This window comes from Grus americana, chromosome 16 (genome assembly GCF_028858705.1).
Source record: "Grus americana isolate bGruAme1 chromosome 16, bGruAme1.mat, whole genome shotgun sequence".
NCBI lineage: Eukaryota > Metazoa > Chordata > Aves > Gruiformes > Gruidae > Grus > Grus americana.
The window spans coordinates 3,447,515-3,471,220 of NC_072867.1; the positions used below are offsets into that span (position 1 = coordinate 3,447,515).

A 23,706-nucleotide genomic window follows, 5' to 3' on the forward strand; every position below is an offset into this window, starting at 1 on the left:
CCGCAGGCCACATGGCTCCTGCAGTTTAATTTACTTTAATTCATTTTATATTGAACCAAATGATCTTATTTGCCTTTTTTAATGGAGAGCCTTCAGCATGCAGGGTGGGAGCCAAGCCCCCCTTCCAAAGAAATTATGAGCCCAGCTGCTATTAAAACTTGCACTCAGCTTGATGTGTGCATCACAGCTCTTGGGGGAGGAAGGGATATCTTTAGCCACAGGTATGCTCCTTCTCCCACTGACTGCAGAGGTGTAAGACTGGAGTCCGATGGTGGGGTTATCTTCTGTTTTCTGCTTTACTCCCCTATTCACAAGCTCTTCTTTCTCTGCTTTCCAGCCCAATTGCAGTCTCACAGCCTCTCTTGGCACCTTTGTTTTCTGGGCTGGTTTGGAACCTGGGAAAGTCTGGGATTATTTTGTCAAATTTTCAAACTTCCCTTGCTCTTTGGAGGCTTTGCTTGCAGAGATATTCAAGGTATTGAGGTATTCAAGCTTGGAGAACTCTGGCTAGTTGTATCCCCATAATATAGCAGTCTTCATGCTTCACGCTTCAAGCACTCATCGTGTTTACTGTTCTCTGTATTCAGATTGCAAAAACAAACCTCTTTTTCTGCCTTTCAGTGTTAGTTTGCCTTTTCTCAGTTATTAAAGCATGAACTGATGCTATAAATCCAAGGTGGTTCTTGATGTCATCTTAAACCAAATGCTGCCCTCCCTGTGATGGGGCTATACTAGGAATACATGACCCAGGTACTTCAGACTGGGAGAACCGAGTGCTCTAGCCCAGGTTTTTCATGTGTTGGCTGTCAAAATGAAAAGATGCATCTGAGGTAAGCAGAGTTTAGTGCTACTCACTATTTTCATTAGTGATCTTTATGGAACAAAGTAGGCTTATCAAATGTGTAGTTGACACTAAACCGGGAAAGGCTATAAACTGGAAAGAAGTATTATAATCCAGACTCCTCCTGACAGACTGGAGAAATGGTCTGGAAAACAGGGTGGGGCTGAAGGCAGTCCAGAAGAGAATAATAAGATCTGGAATGAATGAATCTCTGAGAAAAGACTTAAAAAATTGGTGTTGCTCAGTCTGCTGAGAAGACTGAGGGGAGACATGAAGACTTTGATGTGTAAAAGAAAAGAATCTGGTCTTGCTCCAATCACAATGGATATGGAGAGGTAAGAGACTTGAAAGAATAACATTCAGAGGAGATGCCTCGTACTAGGAAGGCTATGCAAATATCAGTGAAAACCACAAAGTATTTGGAGAAGACTAGAATCTCAAGAAGCAGCACGAAAAGCCAGACTAGCTTTGGAAGTGCCTTTGAACTTCCAAAATGAAGAAAATCTGAAGGGCCTGCTCAGAGATTGAACACAGAATGATTAAAGTCCCTGATATCCTGTCCACGGGCAAGTTTTATCATCTATTACTGACTGCCAGCAAGAAGGTACTGCAAGGAAGCTCAAGATTAAATACCTTTAACGCATTCACAGCTGTGCTGAACTCTATCCCTGACAGTGCAGCAATCTCCACTTCTGGCCCTGTATTATGGGGAGCTAGAGGTTGCTGTTCTGACTAGTTAACTGGCAGAATAATTCTCATTATATATATCTTGAAGAAATCTTTTAGCTCTTCTCTGAGTTTAATTTCTATTTCTCCAGCAGCTTGCTACCTGCTACCATTAAGTGACAGCCATCCAGAAGTTCATAAACTACAAGCTAGGCTTCAAGCAGAAACACTACAAGCATATGGGGAGGAAGAGAATAACTTTGTATCTGGCAAATATTAAGATAGCAGATTGCAAATAACTTGATAAGAATTTGGTCAATGTGCCTAAAGTGCAATAGAACTGTTCTAACTCAGAAAAAGCTTACCTTTAAAAAAAAAACTCATCTGAAAAATAAGATGTGTAGCATTGTGCTGGCCTGTAGAAATAAGCTGGGTCATCAGGCTCAGGGAAAGAGCTCAGCTATGTGGTTACCAATTACAATTTCTATGGCATCCTGGGGTTCTCTTGGAGCTCTACCATCCTAGTTTGATCTTGCTTAATTTGTTACACCAGATCTCATCCTTGGTTGGCTTAATGGATGCAGTGTAGAGAGGGGTATAAAAATAAATCCAGATCCATAGTGGTAGGTAACAGCAGTCTCAGATGTCAAGGGACAGTGAGACCATCAACAACATCCTAAGACAAAAAGGGACTTAAAAAAAGTGAGAAATATTGCTATCCAGAAAAAGGTATTAAAAATGAAGCATCTGTGCTCTGAGTCATTATAGGCCCTTGACAGATGTGATCTTAGCAGCCTCCCACTGTAGCTGCAAATAAAGACCCCTTCTTTTTCTTCTCTCCCGACAAGGATTAATGAGTACTTGGGATAGCTCTCAGACAAGCAAGCAAAGGCTGTGAACCTTTTCCAACACTGCAATTTATCTTGGGAAGACTATTCACATCACTTTTCCCTCCCTCCCCAGGCTGGATTATGCTCTGACCTAGCACATTAATCTCCCAAAATAAAATAATAATAATAGAAGAAGGAAAAAAAAAAAGAGCTGGACAATTGCCAGAAATAAATTAATAACCATCTCGAATAGCCCTGCTGTGCAGGAACAAACTGCTCAACTCCCTTGCCACCCATGTCATTTGTAAGCAAAACTATTCCCAGTTTAGATATCCCCTTAAGTGCCCTGCCTGAGACTTTCAGCGATTAATGATAATATCTTGCATCTACATAGTGCCTTTCATCCCTTTAGCTGCCAGAAAGCTTCTTTACCAAATGTAAATAATACACATTGCTACATTTGCCACTGAAATGTAGATGCTACTAAGTGGAGGAAAGGGCAGCATGACACATCTGTAAGAGTAGGAAAACATGAAAAGGTATTTCAAGGGATAGAATGTAGTGAGAAAGCTTCAATAGTTAGGCCTAGTCTACATATGATTTTATAAACATTTAAGTATGTTAAACAGTTAAAATATTTCTTCACCCATGGTTAGAACTGGCGCTGTCTCTTGTGGCATCAGTAGCTTCAATTTAATACTGTTACTTCTTTGACTCAAGTGGAAAGCCAAAGAGACAAGAACTTCCAATTTCTTTCCATTAAATGAAGAGAGCTATGCTTCAGAAATATCTATTTATAGAGATTACTCAGAAAAAGTCAACCAGAAAAGCAGTTATCTCACCACTCTTACTCCTTCTCAAGCAATGCTTACTTCTCTTTGGACTTTAATTACTTGATGGCATTACCAAACCCTTGCTCAGGTCTGCAATGGCTCAAAAACCAAAACTTACTACCCAGGTGACTTCTGCCAAAGTTTTATCAGATATTTTATCATTTTTATTGTTGCACCCATATTGCATGCTGCAAATGTGTTGTAAAGGTATCAGATTATCAAAGACAAACATCTGCATATCAAGAAGAAGAGAAACTCTTACCTTTGACTTGACAGCTAGGATGATCTTAGGCAGGGCAACAATTAGGCATTTCAACGCGATGGTGAGGTACTTCAGTACAAAGTCTGCGATCCCCACAATCCACATCAGGTCAAAGAAGTCCAGCCTCTCAAGGTTGGGTTTCAGAAATATGAGGCTGAAAGGCATGACAACAAAGCTCAAATACCAATGAGGAGAACCTCACTTAAGCTTCTTGATACCAGCAATATCCATTGTTAGCCAGAGAAAGCCTAGAAACTGAACCGCAGTGAAGTTCTCAAGGGCGATAGGAATAAGACATGCAAATTAGTCCCATGGTTCCACTGGGCCTCTTGACTTTGTTCTTGCCCATTTCTACTGAGGTCAGCAGGTTTGCCCACTATCAGAAACCAGGACCCAAACTTGTACAAAATCTGGTTTGGAAGATTGCAATCTCCGTAAGCTCCAATTCATGCTGTAAAAGAGCCTTTGGTCTAACGACAGTGCCTTTAGTCCACAGGCTTACTCTATCAGATCAGATTGTAACAGCTTATCCTTTGAAGTCCAAGTCAGTAGTTACGATTCCTTGGGGAAGTCATAGAATGACAGAATGGTTTGGGTTGGAAGGGACCTTACAGTCCATCTAGCTCCAACCCTCTGCCATGGGCAGCGACACCCTCCACTAGACCATGTTGCCCAAAGCCCCATCCAGCCTGGCCTTGAACACTGCCAGGGAGCCAGGGGCAGCCACAGCTTCTCTGGGCAACCTGTGCCAGGGCCTCAGCACCCTCACAGGGAAGGATTTCTTCCTAATATCGCATCTAAATCTCCCTTCCATCAGCTTAAGGCCATTCCCCCTTGTTCTGTCACTCTCCATCCTTCCTGTAGCCCCTTTAGGGACTGGAAGGTGCTATAACGTCTCCCCAGAGCCTTCTCTTCTCCAGGCTGAACAACCCCAACTCCCTCAGCCTGTCTCCATAGCAGAGGTGCTCCAGCCCTCTGGTCATTTTTGTGGCCTTCTCTGGACTTGCTCCAACAGCTCCATGTCCTTCTTATGTTGGGGACCCCTGAGCTGGATGCAGTACTGCAGGGGGGGTCTCACCAGAGCAGAGGGGGAGAATCCCCTCCCTTGACCTGCTGGTCATGCTGCTTTTGAGGCAGCCCAAGATATGGTTGGCTTTCTGAGCTGCAATCACACATTGCAGGCTCATGTTGAACTTCTTGTCCACTAACACTCCCCAAGTCCTTCTCCTCAGGGCTGCTCTCAATCCATCCTCCCCCCAGCCTGTAGTTGTGCTTGGGATTGCGCCGACCCACGTGCAGGACCTTGCACTTGCCCTTGTTGAACTTCATGGCCAAGTCAAGACCACTATGTCTTGCTCCTCTGAGGCTGGCTTGCCACAGGTAGAACTACTGCAGGGGCAGCAGTCTCTAAAGCTACTTGTGCATGTGAAACAAACTGGTGACAAAGGAAGCACTGTATTAGACATGGCAGAAAGGTCAGAACTTCAGGTGTGTCATGCTCTGACAGTGGCTTGCCACTGTCTGAAGCAGACCAAGAGCTGGGCTGTGTCAATCAGCAAAGATCCAAACAGGTAGTGCCCCTTACATAATGCTACAGACCGGGCTGAACATTTGCTCTTTAAAGAAGGGGAGTCCAGGACAGCAGAACTTCATGTAGCAATGGGCAGGAGCTACTGACCTGAGCAGCAATGAGGACTAGACCCTACTCAGTCTGAAAAAATAGAATTCCTCTTCAGGGTATTTACCTACTGAAGCCTCATGGTAGAAAGCAAAAACTTAACCAAAAAGAAAACAAAAAAAAGGAAAAATAAAATAACCAACCCAGAATGAAAAGCCTGAACATGAATTTAAAATACTCACAACACTGGCACAGCACAACAGGTAAAATTACACCCTAAAAACAGAAACAGAATCAGAGACTTTACTACTATTCATGCACTAGAAATAAGCAAAAAGTAAATAAATCAGGAAATGAAAAATAAGCCAGAAAGAAACAAAACCAAAGCAGCTATTTCTAAGTTCGCGGGCCTGCCTCATGAATAGTCACAGGTCCCCACACAGCAAGCAGTAGATATGCTAGCCCAAGCATGACACAGTAGGTGCCACTACAACACTCACAGGAATAGGGGTTTTCAGTGAAGCTGTTGCCCAGTCTGTTCACAAACCACACCCTAAACAGTGTGTAGGATGACCCCAATTTGCTGAAACCTTTTTATTTTAGATGATCTATCCTTTACTTTAAACTAGTCCTATTCATGCTTTTAACCTTAACCACCTTCTCAGGGACACAGTGTTTCCCTGTGGTGCAAACAAATTTCTAACTAATGCTTTCACACCTTTCTGCTATACATGTTTCCTCTCTCCCATCCCCTCCCACAATCCCTATACAGAGCATTCTGTGGCTTGCCAGCTTGCATTCAGACCCACACATACAAGCCTCCTCATCTCTCCCCATTTCAGGAAGCATTTACATACACAGCTTTCCAATGATCAAACCCAAATACATTAGGGGCAATTCCAAAGGATACCAGGGTTGTGGGCTGACCTTGACTCTTCCACTGCATGACAGTATTGGTGGGAAGAAGCAGGAAAGCAATGAAATAAATGACAAAAAACATACCCAAGAGCCATCTAGCCATAACCCAACTGATGCGTGTTACACATGTATTTTCAGTCTGAAGTTCTAAGTCCCTGTCAGTGGGACAAACAAAATATTCATAGGGAAGATAATTCATAGGGTTTTAGCTACTAATATCAAAATTACTTTCTGAAGTAACTAGGTTCGATATTGCTCTGCTTCTTCCTGTTTATGCTACTAACATCCCCTTGCTTGAGTTCTGTATCTTTGCTTCCTATCTGTCATTTAATCCCTGCTTTATAATAAGCAGGGGTAGTACTGAACCAAACGCATGGGTACTAACTTTTCTGTATTTTAGCACCACTTTAGTCAGAATTTGAAAGTGGAGGCTATCTTAATTACCCCAGATCCAAATGCCTCCAAGCCCTGAGGACAGTGAAGTAAAACACTACTATTTCATCTCCAGTTTATCCCCTGTAATAGACTCAAAGCTTGATAGGCTGAAGAGAAAACATTATAGGGAGAGAAAAATCAGTGGGTCGGTTTCTTATCTGCTTCCAACACCTGCTCTTTATGTTCAGTCACAGTGGCCAAAATGGAAATTCAGAAGTCCCACTATAAAAAAGTAACCATCCTGCTTTGATACACAAGAAAATTGCAAAGGTACGTGTTTCAAGCAGCAACACTGCTGTGTAGTATATCATCACACCCTGGCCCATTTAGACCCTGGTTATGTCATTTATTGATAGGAGCATAGTCCACTGGTAGAAGCAACGCACACGGTCTTTTCCTCTTTTGAAAGGTATTACAAAGATGTAAGAAAGACAGCAGATACCTTAAGTATGCACACTTCCTCCCAAAGCATGGGGAAAAGTGGGCTTCCCTCTTTTCCTCCCTGGCAATTACCACCTTCTTCCATCATGTACCATGTAAATTTTGCCCACCTGTTGTACAGCTGCTGAGAGCTGAATGTATAAAGCAAATACAAGGTGTTTCCAGTGAGAAAGGCCAGGATCCAGAAAACAACGAACACTGATCTCTTCTCCTGAGCAAGAAAAAGAAGCAAAGATAAATTCAAAGTCTCAAGGGTTGCGCTGAGCCTTCAACTGCTGAAAAAATGCAAGACCAACCAAAGGGACACAAATATGCAACTAAGTGTTCAGTAATTAGTTTATTTACATTAGACTAAGACTCAGAAATAGCTGCTAGGTGAAGACATATATATAAACACAAGCACTCACCTAACCTTTACAAATAAATAACTGCAGAGAAATTAATCAAAATATACAGATAAAAAAGACAGCCTGACTTGCAGAACACAATTTTCAAAGTTGGGATCTTTCCTGGGACATCCAAAGTCTGATATTTAAAATGCAGTTTGACAAGCAGATTAAAAAAAACTCAGTTCCATATACTGTACTTTAATTCTGAGTTGTCACCTGTTTGGAATGATACTTCATCAAAGGGGTGTTTTACAAATAGATCCAAAGTCACTTAGAAGAAGGCTTAGCTAAATCAAATATAACATAACCCATCACTACATGCAGCACATATGACTGTTACCTGAATGCATGGAAGTTCTAGAACATGCATTTTTGATTGAAGAAATAAAGGTCAAAAGAAGTGCAAATTTTGCATTTCATAAGACATGGAACATTATAGACAGAAGCTGGATGGCACAAGATCTTGTCCTCGGTCTTGGCCCAGTGTAATTTTGGAGAGTAAATTTTACTCTTGGGAGGAAAAAACCCAGCATTTTTCTTGTGAGCTGATTTATTCAGAAAATAGCTCTTTGTAGCTATTCAACAGCCAGGGATGTTAGATTGAGATTTAAAGCAGGCAGATTAAAGGGGACGCTACTGGAAAGACAGAGGTGCAAAGTGCAAGGCAACAGCAATCTATTACACGATTGTGCAATTTATTTGTTCATTCGGCATTGTATCACAGTTATTCCACTGCTGTTGGTAGATGTAAGTACACACTTGTGCCACCCATGTAATCTTTACAAAAAAGCAATCCTAATCTTGTGCTTTTAGTACTGTCGCAGTATTCTGTTGACACTGAAGACCATAAGGCCTGAAAAGATCTGCTGGTTTCTTTATATTCTAAGTATATTATCAACAGAGCATTATAAAGATACTAACAAGCAATACATCTACAAAATCCTTCAGCTGAACATCTCAAAACATAATCTAAATGCTAATAAATTAAATCTTATCATTAACTAGTGAAATAGGTTTTGGCACCGCTGCTGTACATAATGGGAAATTAAGGTGCAGAGAAGTGCTTGAAGATGCACTGCCAGTCGGTGGCAGAACCAGAAGCAGACTACAATCTCCCTGACTTTTTCTCTCTTCGTTTTACTATGCCACACTTTCACAAAAGAGCAGGAAGGAAACTGTGGGAGAGCATCAGTGGGGAGAAGTAGGAAGATGAAGTGAGGATTAGGGCACGGTACTCTTTTTCTGACAGATCTATATCCATATAATAGCATTCATCCCTACAATGCAAAAGAAGGTTCAACATTGTTTTGTATACAAAGACCAATGTTGCCTGGGAACGTAAGAGAGCAAGATGCTGTACTCACCTTCAGAGCAACCTGTTCTCGGAGTGTTGAGTTGGCATATGCGAATGTGCTGGCCATACCAATGCACACAGCAATCCCTGCAGGGAAAGACACTGTCAAAGTATAAAAGGCTGGGCAGGAGGATCTTCAGTCCTGAGCCATTTGATGTCAGCATCTCAAGCTTAGAAAAAAAATTACTGGGTGATATTCTGGATGCACTGGGAAATAAAATATACAGGCAACCAAAATAGGGCAGTTTGGACTCATATGAAGTTCAAAATCAAGCTAAATGAAAAAGAAGCTACTGCAGTGAGCACTTGCCCAATACAGACACTCTGCCCTAATGTCAGGTCCTGTGCTGATGGAGAACTGAAGTGCTGCAAGTTGTGGCTGCATTGTGCAAACAGAACTCAGCTAGGTGACCGTATTACAATAGCAGTTCAACAGCTCATGGGGGACGGGGCACACTACCAAAACCACACAAGATACCAGGGCCAAAGAGCAAGATCTTGCAGACATGAATTGATACTTGGTTTTGGGAATACTGGCAGAACCGTAAGTGGACTAAACTCAAGCATTATTGGCTTCCCTTGATGATAATCTCAGTATACTATTCCCAGAATGAGTAAGGATCCTCAGACATGCCACACATACAATTTTGTAGTAAGAGCAGGATTAGATTAATAGATTTTACGTGACCACTGAGAGGCTGAAATACTCAGGTGCCATTAAAGAAACCTGGATAGACATATTCTTTAGGGAACTCTGAAGATCTCAACTGTATGCAACTTCTGATGCTGTTTGGCTTGATTTCACCACTACCATCCTTCCAGCTGTACAAGTGTCTCATCCCTATGAGCCCTTCTGTGCTACACAGAGGCCTTTGCTACTCACTAATGTATGCTCTTCCCATGTCTCCTAGAGAGAGGTCTGAGGGAGAAGCCTTGGTAATATCCTCAGCCCCTACAGGAATGTCAAGGAGATACTAGGCAAAGGTACAGAGCGGATCATCGACAGGTCAGGACAGGAAACAGATGGGACTGACACAGATGAAACAGCTTGGACTGAAAGTAGGGTGAATTTATCAAATGCATTATCCCATGCATTTGAATATGTCCCCTTCATGCTAGACTGTCTCTACACACTGTCATGTGAATAAATGTATCAGACACCACAGCATGATACAGCTTCCTAACCACCCTCTAATAAACCTACAATCCAAAAAAGATAGATGCTTACCAAGCTTATGCTGGAAACAAACTTTAGCCAGGAGGATCAAGATGAAGGGAAGTCCCTTCTGCAGCCAACCGATCACAGCTTTTAACTCTGAAAGAGCTGGGGCTGGAGTTCCAGCTTGTTCGTCACTGCCTTCCTCAGCATGCCCGTGGCGGTCCCCTCCTGCCATGTGCAGTAGAGATGAACCCCGGTGATGGCCATGGTGGAAATGATGGGATGATTGCCGGTGGTGAAACGGGGCTCCTTCTGTACGACTGGTCCCTTCCTCCCTTGGGGCTGGCATCTGAATGAATACTTCCCCACCTCCTGCTGAAGAGCCCAGAACCAAACCCGACTGGAATGGCGTGGCTGTGATGGTGCCCGACGGGATACCTGCCAGGCCTGAGAACAGCTGTTGTGGTGAAGAAGCTTCAGCCTTCAGACTTTCAAAAACTCCACTTTCATCCACGTTGGTTTCAGAACTGACTGTTTGGCTCCGGTTTCTGCAGTGGACAGAGATTACAGAAAAGTGATTAAACAAAAATGAGTGCCACAGAACTTCTCGGTCTTTTAGCCCAATGCCAACTGTAGCCACGTAAGAGTTCCTCACACACTATTAGGTCTCCAGATGACAGATGGTCTTCCCTCTCTTTGCTGTTGGAAGGTCACAGTTGCAGAACCAGAGGCCACTAACCAGACTCCTAAGGTAAGATCAGAGTACTTCCAAAGAACTGATCAAAATGCACCAGTGCCTTCATCTAAGGAACAGAGTTCCCAAACACCCCCTTTACTTTTGGAGGAAACAAAGAAATAACACATCCGATACCAAATTAAACATCTTCTATAATGATTTTACTATTTAAAGAAAAACATACAAAACCCCATGTAACTTTACACAGCACAACCAAGACAGGTCACATTATATACAAACAAATTAACCAAGCTAACTCAAAGAAATGACCTACCCTCCAATCCTCTGTCTTTATTTAGGGATGATTGCTACTTGCTTACTGATGAGTAACACAAACAATAGAGAGAGTCAACTGGGGAAGAGAAGCATTGAGAGCCGCTTCTGTGTCCCTGACCCAACAAATACTTTAAGTGAAGGATGTGCTCATGGGTCAAGAGAAATTGTTTTATATTTATATTCTTGGCAAATTGGACATGGATGTACCCAAATTACCAGGCACTGGACAGAATTAGATCTGGTACTGATTTTCTCCTGAGCTTGTTGGATTATAACCAGATTCCAAAAAGAAAGTCTTAAATATCTTCATCCTAATACCAAGAGAAAATAGGCTTTCTTCACCTGAACTCAATACTGTGGTACTGAAATAAATTCATGTAAAGTTTAGATGACAGGGAGCAATACAGGTAACAAGTAGAACAATCATTAGGCAGTAAACACCTGGCAGACAGCAAATACCTCTCTAACTTGCAAAAGGAGAGTAAAGAATAAATAAAGCTCAGCAAGAGGCAAAGCCCAAAGGCATGTTGCAGGGCTTTGGTCTCTCTTGATTTTAATCCTTGGAGATCTCTAACTTTAGAAATAGTCGTCACAAGCTGAGACTGCACATGCAGGCACATACAGGGCCCTTAACCCTCTCTCTCCCATGGGTTCAAAAGCCTCCCCAAGCATCTTACAGGGCACAGAGCACTGCCTTTCATCTGGCTCTGGAGAGAGCTTCAAACCTCTCTGGGCATACCTTCCCACTAAGTAAACTCCTAATCAGGCTTTTTATAGCTACACCCCATTCCCAATGTCTCTCCATAGGCTCCAGCAAGGAATCAAGTCAACAAGACACTGCACACCTCTTTTTGGTTCAAAATATTCATCAACCAGATCCTGGATTTTACACCTAACATTACGATTCAGGGATGTATACACAAGACTGGGACATAATGTGACAGTACTTACATCTGGGAACATAACAAACAAATTGGGTGGAACCCAGTGTTACAGATAAAGACACAACTATTGTTTGGAACAATACTACCAGGATACATGACTATGCTTTCAGCAGGAAGGAATTAATCAGGGACATATTTAAAAACAAATAAAGAAGGATGAAATTGTGAGTCTGCTGAAGTTAACAGAAGTAAAGACCAGCAGCAACAGCATTTCACTCTGCAGTTAGAAAACCTTCAGCCTATGTTACTGACAATATGTGTTTACCCTGTTAAAAACCAGAAGCATTTCTAAAAAATAATTGACATTACTCTGCTTATCTTTTGTGCTCAATAATAAACACTTATCCTGAATATATTTTAACCATTCAAACATTTCCTAAGTGCCTTACAAGTCTGTACACACTCAGAGAGCTCTACAGTGCAGATGGGAGGGTACAACATCTTACGTGCCTCTCAAGCCCCAGGCTTGCCTGCTGGTATAAAACCCACAGACTGCACTGAGGCTTGGACAGCATCATGCAGAAAAAGTTGAAGATGGCTTTTCTTCCCCCTGAAATTAAGAATGGTACCATGCTAGAAGTGGTCATGACATCAAGCTTCACCTCTACTTGCAAAACCACTAAGAAATACTTAGTAATGATCTTTCATTTACAATCTCATCTCAGCCAGACCAATGAAATTCGTTAGTTCCATCTTTGTCTTAGAGTAATTAGATTAGTTTCTTCAGAAAAAAAAAAGTCAAGCTCTAACCCTGGGAAAGCACAAGGGAATATTTAGTACCAGAACAACAACAGTGGCGAGCCTCCCTTGCTGATGTTATAATTACAGAAATGAATTAGAGGTATTCTACTTCTAAATATTCACGTACATGAAGCTAGAGACAGATTCTGGGATGATGTAAAGGATCACCCAAAATCTTTATAAAATGCTAAGTTATAGTTATTGGGAGCTTCAGACCACCAGACTTTTTAAATACCTTAATAATAGAAGTATAAATAGCCTCTGTTCATACAGATCGATCCTTTCAGATTGATAGCACTCAGGATCCCCAAAGGACTATGCCATCCATCGGTCCTCTAGAGCTCCAAAACATCCTGCCTATGCTAAGCCAACTGTCTCCATATGTGCCATGCTGGATCATGAAACCTGAAACACTGTAGTTGGTAGCAGTCAATAACTGACATGAAGGTGAAAAGTCTCTAAGCCTGGCCACACTATATGCACAGGAAGTATATGCTTTTCTCACTTTTGAGCTTCCATCTTCTAAAACACACCATACACTTAAATCAGGACATTCCCCTCTGGCGAGGAAAATGGGGGAAAAAAGAAGGAAAAAAATTTACCTTTCAGGAGGAGCGTTGTCGGTGTTGCTGCTATGCCGTCTCTGCATTTTCCTCAAAACCTTAAAACACAACACGCTCAACATTAACGTTGCAGGTCAACAATTCCCAGTGTGACTACTAACAAAGGCCAGAGAGTTGTGAAACCCATTCAGCTAGTGTCAGAGTCAGGGGACTGTGAAACCCATTCAGTTAGTGACATGGCTGGCATAAATAATTTGCTTCTCTGAAAGAGCACCTCAGGCTTGCATTTGTTTCTTAGTACACTTGCGAAGAAACAACTTTCAACTGGCAAATGGAAGCACACGTACACTGGTCTCGAGGCAGGGCAGGAACTAGTCAGATCCCCTTTTGCAGTATGTTGTAGTCACAAGGAGTGTACAGCTGTGTGATGACATGCTCTGGTAAAGAACTTGAGGACAATAAACAGAGTAGCTCTCGATGTGACATGTGAATCTGGAAATGAAATCCCTTCTTCCTCTTCCGAAGAAACTAGCTTTGTAAAGCAAAACTGAAAGGAAAAAAGAAAATGTATAAACATTTTTAATGAAAAAACACAATCAGGTCATGACAATATTCTTTTAAATAAGCAACCCATTCCTTTTAAACCACAAATATTAACAAACTCTGCACAATGGTCATAAATAATATGCACATATGCAAAAGATCATATGTTCCTGCTCCACTCATTCTGGAATTGTCAGCATAAATAAAGTAAGGTCTGGAATAGGAAATGAAAAAGCATTAAAATTGAATTAAGTACAGGAACTTTTTCTAGAACAAGGAGAAAAGTTCTTTATTTAGTTATTTAAATCTCTGCTTTCAAGTGTCTAATTTTAAGGGAACAATCTCAAACACATTACATCTTTTAAAAATAAAGTTAATTCAAAAGCAAAGAAGAACACAGAATCATTGCCATCATCAAGGCACAGCACAGAGCACCTGGCAGATAGTCTTACACTGGGTAATGTTATAGTAGTTATATAAAACCTGAGGAATGGGCTTTTTTTGCAAGTCATTTGTCCAGGTTCCCGCAGGCATTTCATAGAAGATTTAGAGAGACATTCTTTAAATATTGAAGTCTGATCCTACTCAGCCCTAGACTACTATAGCTACTGAAGAAAATGTGAAAGACTAAAGACTCTAAATTCTTTTGAGTATCAAAAGTTATAGCATTATTCATAACTTTTCATATTGCATGAATGTATGTAAATAAATGTGTAGCCCTGTATCTGTATCCTGCAAAAGCACAATGGCTCTGAGAACGTTTCCTAGCTGTCTGTAAGCAGAGGTATGGAAGCTGAGAAGTAGAAAATATGGAATATATTTTTTCCCCCTGTATTTTCACCTTTTCATTCATATACTTTACTTTCAGTAACCCACTAGCCCATGCAAAATTGCATTAAATTCATATTTTATCCCTCAATAAAGCCCAAATCGTGCAGTTCTTCACAGTGCATAGACAGACAGTTGTGTTTACCATGTGTACCTGCAGTAAAAGTATATGTAGTTTGCTCAGTCCTGAAGAGAAGTTACAAAACAGTGAAAGAAGAAAGGGTATTTCAGTTAAATCACACAGGTAACTGTATTGAACTTGTAAAAGGATGTGAAAAAAAATATGTTAACATCTACAAAAAAGAGAAAGACTCTTATTTGTAACATCCTGTCTCGAAGAACCCCATCAAGTGGGCAGAACTGAGACAACACTGGATTTGAGTCATCACTGACAGCGAACACGGAGGTTTTAATACAAGATGCCAACTTTCGACATCCCCTTAACAGTTAATACAAATACATACGTATCTATGTATATAAAATTTGGCTTAATCACATATAGCAGGAAAAACACAGCTTTTTATGCATTTTATGGAGAGGATGCAGGAAGCTGCCATGAGTACCAGAAATCTAATTCTAACCAAAGTTTTCTGATACCCTAAGTTACCAACACTCTCTTAACTACAAATTTTGATCTTGTAACTTCCAGCAGTTTTTTAACCTCTAGCTATACATTTCAATTTGTGTTGTTTTCAGGGCCAAAATTTGTTTTATAAAGATCTGTAAGTTTTATAGAGTAAAAAATACATATCAATGATACTTTTTTTCCCCCAGATTTTTTAAAGCTGAATTTGTAGTAACAACATTTAGTACTCTGGGGATCTTTTATGCTTTCCCTGCAGTAAGTGTTATTTAATCCTAACCTGACAGTATCTCTGTTGACTTAATATATAATATTATCCTCTTTTTAACCAAAACAGTAATTAAGATATGATAAGAAGGCCAAGACAGGCTCATGCAGGCAGAGCTGTCCAACCTGTGAACAACTTTGGGGTCACCACTTATAAAGAAATCTGTCCATTTTCCCATGCTACAAGCTGAGAGCTACAGTCAGTGTGGAGATAACTCTGAAACTTGGAAAATCCTTTACTCCCTCCTAGAACGTTAGCAGTCTACTAGATTGTAACATGGGGTGAAATCACGTTCCAAAATGACATGCAGCTTTATGGGCACACACTTTTTCTTTTAGCATCAGCCATGAAGGGGACAGTGACATGAATACTAAGTACTGAAGATGCAGGACATCATGAGATGGAATCGTCTCTTCTGCCCACAGTCCTACAGATTTAAGATCAGATAGAATTTAAATGGACTTTGTTCCCAAAGGCACTCAGCTTCAATAGCAATTGGTCCTGACTTTTCCCGATTAGGGTTTTCATCTAGCAACACTTTGACACTTTTTAACAGTACCTGAACAACAGGTTTAACCAGAGGTGCAATATGCCACAGTGGGAGAGAGGGAAGCTCAAGAGGGTGCAGACATCTCGTACATGGAGTCCTTCAGATAATCCCAGATGGTCTGAATTTCAAACTCATCACAGGTCCTTCAAGCTGAAGCACCTGGATCACTGTGCTCCAACAGGCGCATCTGTAAGAAGCACACACATAGTCATTTGCACCATAGCATACTGAGTTTGACCTCTCCATCTCCTTGGGAAAGACAGAGAGGAGCAGGAACCCTTGGTGCTTCAACCCCTGCACGCATGCATGGCCCAACAAGGCTGTTTTCCTCTGGGACTGGTACCTGCAGCCCTGCTCACTGCACAGGCACTCCCAGAATGCCTGCTGCCTATACTCTTTGTTGTGTATATATAAATAAATACACACGTTAATGTATTTTTACATACATGCACATATTTACTGATATATATTTATAAATATAGTTATATACATAAACACATATATACGTATACACACAGACATAGGTGAGGCCTTTTTTTCCAATGAGGTCGGGGAAGGAGATTCCCGCCGAAGTATGTGGCTAAATGCCCCAGCGGGGGCGGGCGCAAGTCGGCGCTGGGGAACCGCAAGCCCGGCCCGGCCCAGCCCAGGAGGCCGCGGCCCCCCGTACCTACCCGTGCGGGCCGCGGTGACGGGCACCGCCTTCGCCCGGCGCGGCCGCACCCCCTCAGCGCACGCACATCCGCGGCTTCCGCCTCCTCCGCCCCGCGGCCGGCGGAAGCGGTTGGGCCGCGCTCCCTGGCAGGGAGGGACGCAGGCCGGGACCGGTGGCAGGGCCTGGGGCGTTAGCGCCGAGGCTCTCCGCCGTAAGCCGGTGATGCCGGTCCTGGATCAGCGCTGTTCCCGCCGTTCTTCTCCCTCCCTGCGGCGGGTGAGCGCGGCGGCGGGGGGCTGAGGGCCCAGCCCGCGGCTCCGGGGTCGGCCCGCCCGCCGCGCCGCCATGGTGCCCTGGGGAGCGGTGTTGTGGCGGCGGCTGCTGAGGAAGCGCTGGGTCCTCGGCGTCGTCTTCGGGCTCTCCCTCGTCTACTTCCTCACTAGCACCTTCAAGCAGGTCAGTGCCCTCCCCGGAGCCCCCGTCCCGAGGTACAGCCCGGTCCCGGCACACTGCGGGGTGGGTTAAATAATCCCTCGTGCCAGGGTAACTTTTGTTCTTCAAGTGCTGTCACTGAACTCCTGGAATATGTTGCTGTAAAAATTACAGCATAATTATTAAATAAAGGTAAGAGTTAAAAAAAGTTATGTCTGATGCTGTATTTGACAGCAATAGTGTTTTGAACTAAAACTGCAAAAAAAATAACCTTGAAGGGACTTGATTATTTTGTTGCAGTATCTCTTGTGAACTGTAATTTTGCTAGCAAAGAACTTATGAAATATGTGTACCTAGGTGGGTTTTTTTTTTAAATATAATGTATGCAACTTTTGTGGTTGTAGTAACTGAATTCAGCTGTGCTAGCTGATCCTGTGGTCAATTTGAGTACCCCTGTTTTACTGGATTATGTTGCTTTCATGCTGTGTATAGCAAAAAGCAAGCTACTGCAAGTAATGTGTTGCTTTTGACACGTGAGTCTCCCGTGCTGTGGAGTTCACAACTACTGGGTGCTTTTAATTGTGGGAAAAGCATGTGGATTGGAATAGCAGAAGGAACTCGTGTGTTTGATTGCATTGCTGTCTGTCTTTGCAGGAAGAGAGGACAGTGAGAGATCGGAATCTCCTCCAAGTGCAAGAGCATGAGCAGCCGATCATGTGGAAGGTGAAGTTCAGTTCAGGAAACAGCAGTCAGCTGAGTAACCAGTGCAGGAATTCTGTGCAGGGGAAGCTCCTCATTACAGATGAACTGGGTATACTTGATACTAAGAATTTATTCTGTGTATTGCAGTGTTGAATGCTGCTTTGCCTGTCCAGTTGTTGATGGCACTTCCAAGTAACAACTGCTCCTTATTAAGGCCTTCTTCCTGCAGAACCCCAGCTGTTGGCATTTTATCCTCAGACTGGATTAATTTTGCTGTGGTTGCAGACACTGCTGATCTGATTCTGTGCACAGCAGGTTTGGGTCCAGCTCAGGCCTGGTACCTTAGAAATGTGGCAGTACTGTTTCCAGGACCACCTTAGATTCAAAGAACTTCAGTTACCTTTGTGTGGAACTCAAACATTGAGTCCTGCTCAATTTAGTGTGGCTGCTTGCAGAGCTATTTGTATGTCCCTGCAGTGTATTCCTACTGTCAGGTGTGTTAGGGAGAGTAATTGGGGAAACCTGATATAGGCAGCTCAGGACTGGTTTAATTAGTGCTCAGTCACAGTTAACAAGCTCATCTGACCCTTTTTGACCCAAAGATCTCTCTTGCAAGTTCTCAAACAAACCACTTGTTTTAAGTGCATGAAGCCTTTCCTTTCCTGCTATGCACATATGCTTCCCCAGTGTGCTTGTTGCTCGGGCACTGGACCTTTCTTGACCAGAAATCAAGGCTGTAGAAAAACCGCCACATCTTCTGTGATTTGCATCAGTATTAAATGTAGGACTGCCTGAATTATGCTTACTGCTGATTCACTAAGGTCTCTAAAATCACAGATATCTTTCACAGTCTGACAGTGTGGTAGTACCGTTTCCATAGGGACATACAATGTGGTTCTGTACTACTAAGAATTCCTCTCCACAACGAATATTACAACTATCCTGTGTGGATAAATCTAAGTGTCTTCATAGTGAACTATAAAGAGAGTTATCCAGATGCAGACCAGTTGAAAGAACATATGTCATAGTTTTCTCCAGTAGAATTGTCACCAATTACCTTTCTCCTTCCAATCATGAAGATGAATTATGCCAAAAAGAAATCAGAACTTAAATATTCTGCATTTAAAGATTCGTACTGTATATACAGCATATTAGGGTAGGTACAGAATAGCTGTGCACATAATACAAGGTTATTATAAAACTCAATTCTACGTCCAAGTGTTAATTCAAAGAATTGCTAGTTAGGACTTGAGTCAAACTGAGAGCAATCGTAATCTACTAAATTATAAATAAGCCTGTTCTTAAGTAATGTGATTCTTACTGTAGATTTCTATAGGACATAAAAAGCAATGTGTTTTGCCAGTTGTTACTATTGTTCTTGTTTTTCAGGCTACATCTGTGAGAGGAAGGACCTATTGATAAATGGCTGTTGTAACGTCAACGTACCCAGTACGAAGCTGTACAGCTGTGACAGCTGCCTTCCCAATGGCTGCTGCAGTGTGTACGAGTACTGTGTTTCCTGTTGCCTGCAGCCCAGCAAGGTGCATTACCTCTCTCCTGCTTTTCAGGTGTTCTCAGGTGCCTCTGTGGCTAAAAGTGCTGGTTTGAGAGGAGTTTTTTCCTTAGAAGGGACAGTTCCTTTTCTTGGAAGGATGAGGAAAGTCTGCAAGGACCATATGGCAAGCTATAAATAAAGCTTTAAAAAATCCATCCTTCCCACCTTTGAGAGGAAATACTGGGAGCATTGCAAAATGTTTCAGCTTCAGGGGAATTGCGTTTGCTGAAGGGAAATGATTGCAGAAAAGCTATTCCAGCCAGTATAAGTTTTGCAATTAGCACTTCCCTGTATTCTGTTAGCTTCTCTAGATTCTCTTCCTACTGCTGGGGTTCTGTGATGTGTTAACCTTTCAGTGCTTGTTAGAAATTCTAAGTGAAGTTGCTTGCTATTCCTCTGATACTTGAGCTGTGTAGGTTAAGGTGGGCTTTGATTACTCCTTGTTGAAGTATGGTGTTTGTGGGTTTTTTTGATTTGTCTTCTTTATTGCTAACTTTAGCAACATCTTCTGGAACGTTTCTTGAACCGGGCAGCTATTGCTTTCCAAAACCTCTTCATGGCAGTGGAAGATCGTTTTGAGTTGTGTCTGGCAAAATGTAGGACTTCATCACAGGTAAGACACAAGTACATGTCCAGGGCTCAAAAATGGAAAAATACCTAAAAAAGTGCCCTTGGAAAATGGGGCTGGTCTCTTGTGCTTGCATGCACATAAGCATTTTCATAAATGCTGAAGCTATGGCTGAGAGCTAATCTGAAGGCAATCCACTGATTTGTAAGGTGAAATAGTGACATAGCAGTAAATGAAGGGCAAAGCGCATATTTCATAGAATCATAGAATGGATTGGGTTCCAACCCCCCTGCCGAGGGCAGGGACGCCCTCCGCTAGACTAGGTTGCCCAAAGCCTCATTTAGAGCAGGATGAGTTGCACGTGCTTTTCTAAAAAGAGGTACTTAACTAAAAAGAGACTAGCTGAGTTCAATGACCAGTGAAGGTCTCAGATGAGTACTGGGGAGGATCTCATAACAATGAGAGTTGTTCCCAGTAGCTTCAGAATGCTATTTACTTTAGGGTCCATTTTTAGACTTAGCATACGCTGACAGTCATCTGTATAGTAACTCAAAAACTATGTTGTAGTGTTTTTGGTTTTTGAGAACAGAGGTGAACTTCTGTTACCCATGTGATTTTATTAGAAATTTTGGTCTAAGCAAGCATCAGCCCTCTTAAAAAGTGCTGTTGGAGATGTCATGCAGCTTGAGTATTTAATATAGCAATAGGGATGGATTGCAAAGGACATAGTTCCAAATATTTCCAAAGCTTCTTTTTTTTTTACGCATAGTATCTGAACTCTAGCTTTATCGAAAGTGCACGCATCTCAAGTAGCAACTTCATTATTAGGATATTTGGATATTTGACGATACTGCCTAAGCATATATAATTCTTTTTTAATATTGCATCTGTCCCCACCTACTTGGGTGAAAAGGAGGTTCTGGGTATGTTTCAACATTAAAGTGCTATAATATAGCAACTGTCTTTTATATGTTGGGAGTGCAGGCTTGTTTGACTCCAGATGATATTCTAATGTGCAGAAGAATTTGGGAAGTTTTTTGCATACATATAAATGCTGTGGGTTTTGGCCCTCAGTGAAGGGACGTATTGTTTCAATACGTGTGTATTGTTAAAGCTTGTCCTCCTCTTCCTGACAGAGCGTGCAGCATGAAAACACCTATAGAGATCCAATTGCAAAATACTGCTATGGTGAATATCCCCCAGAGCTGCTGCCTGTTTGAAAGCTGCATGAGCTAACCAACAAGGGGAAGGAACTGGAGACTAGAATCCAAAAAAGCAAGACAACAGCTGCTGCTTTACAACAGACTCAGTGTAACTGCCTTATTTCGTTTCTGGGCACAAACCCAGAGGTGTACAGCGTAAGTGAGGGACTTAAGTTCTCTGGGATTGAATCGTGCTTTCTTCAGTTTGTTATGCACCTGCTTTTGAGTACTAGGTACTAATACTGTATTAAAGTACTAGTACATTCTTTGAATACTTCCTCTAAATTTTAGGATGCACAGAGTCAATCTAGGCCATAAAACATCATAGGAAAAATATCTAATGTCGCTTTGCAGCTGTACGTGGAGGTTCAGTTGTGTCTCTGCAGTCCAGAGACTTTCCAGAGTGATGGTAATAACTGGAGGATTTTTGCCTTTAGAGAGTAAAGCACGCCTGTTGTGCTTCTCTCTCTGGAGCGCTTCTTGACATGCATGGTGTACACTACATGTGTAATTATGAATTATTTATTCATTTTATATGGATTACTAGCTGAAAGTATTGATGCTTTGCATAGCTAGTTGTTGATGCCTTTCAGTCCTTGTTTTCTTATGTCAGGTAGAAAGGATATTTTAGATCCTGACTAAAATTGGTTGTTTTTTCCCTCCTTAGTGTAAAGGAATTGTATTGGGATTCACTATAGTGCTTATGTTCCTCTTACTGAGTTTAAAGCATTCAGAACTCCAATGGAGTTGTTATTCTGTCAAAGTCCCATAACATGAGAAGAGCAGGGATCTGCCTAGGATGGTATGTTTATTGTCTGTAAACGCTTTCCTTGATACTCTGCCACAGTTTCCTCGAAGAGGAATCTTGGTCTTATAAACAGCTCTCTGCTAGTTCACTTTCTGACAGGGAGCACTGAAGATTTGTTTGCTTGAACTTGTTCAGGCCTTGGTAATTCAAATGTACTTCGCTCCTGGTTGTGCAGGAGGCAAAAGGGTGGAGTTGTTCTAGGATTTCAGTTGAATGATGTCCTTATGCATGTAGTAAGAATGTCAGAACATGGCACAAGCCCTCCTCTGAGGACAACCATGTTGCATCAGTTGAGTTAAACAGTCATGGTTTTGATTTGCTGTTTGACATACTTGCTGTTCTGGAATTTCGGTCTGATCAGAATGGCACTAGAACAGGGTTGGTTCTCCCACAGTTTCTCCTAGCTCTCTGAAGTTGCAATTTAAACTGTCTCCATCTTAAGGCCACTCCAACACAGAAAAGATGGATAGAGAGCACCTCTAAAATGCTGACTAAATTTTTTTCTCCCCTTGCAAGTCATTGGGCTGTTCTTTTCTATATGCAGAACCTCATTTCTCCTGCTTTTACCCCGTTCATCTTCTCCATGATTTTGACTTTGCATATGCGTATTTAAACTGATACTTCCTATTCCCTGACTGAAATAAAACAATCTACAGAGGCTTTAAAAAAACAACAAACAAAACCAAAACAACAACCAAGCTCAGTGGTGGAGTATCCTCATGCAATACATATGTACAATGCTATTGCAATTACATATGACACAAACAAGAAGCAGTGTTACCAGCCATCTGATAAAATCCACTTGCATTGTTGTCATTGTTCTTTCCCAGAAGTCATCAAGTGAGATAATGGTTCCGTCAGCAGATTCTCTTGAAAATCTTGTTTCTCCAAAAGCTTAAAAGCTTTAGCATTAGCAGTTTATCCAGCTGAAAATCTCTCCCCTTTGCTGCCATCCTATGGCAACTTGCTGCAGCAGACGCGATACAGTGTGAAGATGCACTGTGAAATGCTGTCTTCAGAGGGTAGCAAAGGTTACTTCTCTTTTCAGTGTTAAACAGATTCTCAACCTCTGAGTGTTCCAGCACTTCATAACTGTTTTCCTCAGGGAATGCTATCAGGTTGGTCTTATTATATCATTCCTGCTGACACGTATTCCAGCACTTCATGTTTTTGCACCACAACTGCTGAGATCAAGATACTGATGGCTTGCTCTTGCTTTCTTTTTCAACTTGGTATAAATTCCTTAGTAGGTGATACCACCACTTGAAGCAGTAATAGTAAGAAATCGTAAGAACCAACCTAATTCAGACAACATTAGTGGGAATTCCTGGCCACCTTCTCTTCTAGAAAAACAGGATGTGATCAGAAGTGCACTGTGACCATTGCCATTCAATGGGACAGAAACGGCATCCTCCCTCTGTGGTTGTGGAGTTGTTCAACTAGTGTCTATACTATATGTTAAATCATTAAAAAATTATCTGTGTTCCAAAATACTGCCTGTTCTCATGTCTTTCCTTGAACTGCAAAGCGACTGTACCAAAATGTAAGTTTGAAGAATGCAGTGGAGCAGAGAGGGACACTAACTTGAATATGTGTAATGGTTCCTCGGTGGTGGCTCTGATAGGGAAAAGCCAGGTAAGGCAAGCAAGTAGAGGCAAAGAGGAATTTCATTTCAATCGAAGAAAAGAGCATGCTTCCCTCAATGGTGCACGGAAAGGTCTAGCCCTTTGCAAAAGTGGATTGAGCAGGGAAGGGGATGCAAACGATTGCTTTGTGTTGTGAAGATATGGTGAGAAATGTTAAATCTGTGCTTCCTGATAATACTTCTGTGTGGTTTAAGCGATGTCCATCCCTCTTGCAAAAAACCCTGGTGATTCTGTGGTTGTCAGTGGCTGTCTGACATCTTCCTATTTGTCAGCTAAGAGACTTGCATTGTTGACTTGTGTTTGGCAGCAGATTTAATGAGAGCGCTTGATGGAGTGACTAGCTCTGCTGATCCGCACTGA

At 42.0% G+C, this 23,706-nt stretch overlaps 2 protein-coding genes across 5 annotated transcripts in view; one reads left to right on the forward strand and one right to left on the reverse strand.

The window, feature by feature from the left end:
• RNFT2 (ring finger protein, transmembrane 2) overlaps positions 1-16,569 on the reverse strand; it is a 31,495-nt gene extending 14,926 nt beyond the window's left edge. For 2 of the 4 annotated variants that reach the window (XM_054844063.1, XM_054844059.1), the window contains exons 1-7: positions 16,453-16,569; positions 15,788-15,965; positions 13,046-13,553; positions 9,816-10,294; positions 8,598-8,674; positions 6,955-7,055; positions 3,433-3,586 (exon numbers count right to left, since the gene is read on the reverse strand). In XM_054844063.1, coding sequence (XP_054700038.1) covers positions 3,433-3,586; positions 6,955-7,055; positions 8,598-8,674; positions 9,816-10,294; positions 13,046-13,128 — 894 coding nt within the window. In that variant the 5' untranslated portion in view covers positions 13,129-13,553; positions 15,788-15,965; positions 16,453-16,569. Of the gene's footprint in view, positions 1-3,432; positions 3,587-6,954; positions 7,056-8,597; positions 8,675-9,815; positions 10,295-13,045; positions 13,554-15,787; positions 15,966-16,294 lie in introns of all 4 variants that reach the window. The other 2 variants (XM_054844060.1, XM_054844062.1) reach the window with 2 other exon arrangements.
• Positions 16,530-23,191, forward strand: SPRING1 (SREBF pathway regulator in golgi 1). Its single transcript, XM_054844064.1, has 5 exons — positions 16,530-16,889; positions 17,520-17,676; positions 18,957-19,108; positions 19,622-19,735; positions 20,827-23,191. Exons 1-5 carry the CDS (start codon positions 16,779-16,781, stop codon positions 20,908-20,910), a joined length of 618 nt encoding a protein of 205 aa, XP_054700039.1. The 5' UTR covers positions 16,530-16,778; the 3' UTR covers positions 20,911-23,191.
• Positions 23,192-23,706: the final 515 nt, after the last annotated feature.

Bases quoted from the DNA above. Each gene is read 5' to 3' on its own strand.
- SPRING1 (XM_054844064.1), top strand. From the start codon at position 16,779: ATGGTGCCCTGGGGAGCGGTGTTGTGGCGGCGGCTGCTGAGGAAGCGC. The intron at 16,890-17,519 runs GTCAGTGCCCTC...CTGTCTTTGCAG, and splicing joins TCACTAGCACCTTCAAGCAG to GAAGAGAGGACAGTGAGAGA. The intron at 19,109-19,621 runs GTGCATTACCTC...TGCTAACTTTAG, and splicing joins GTTGCCTGCAGCCCAGCAAG to CAACATCTTCTGGAACGTTT.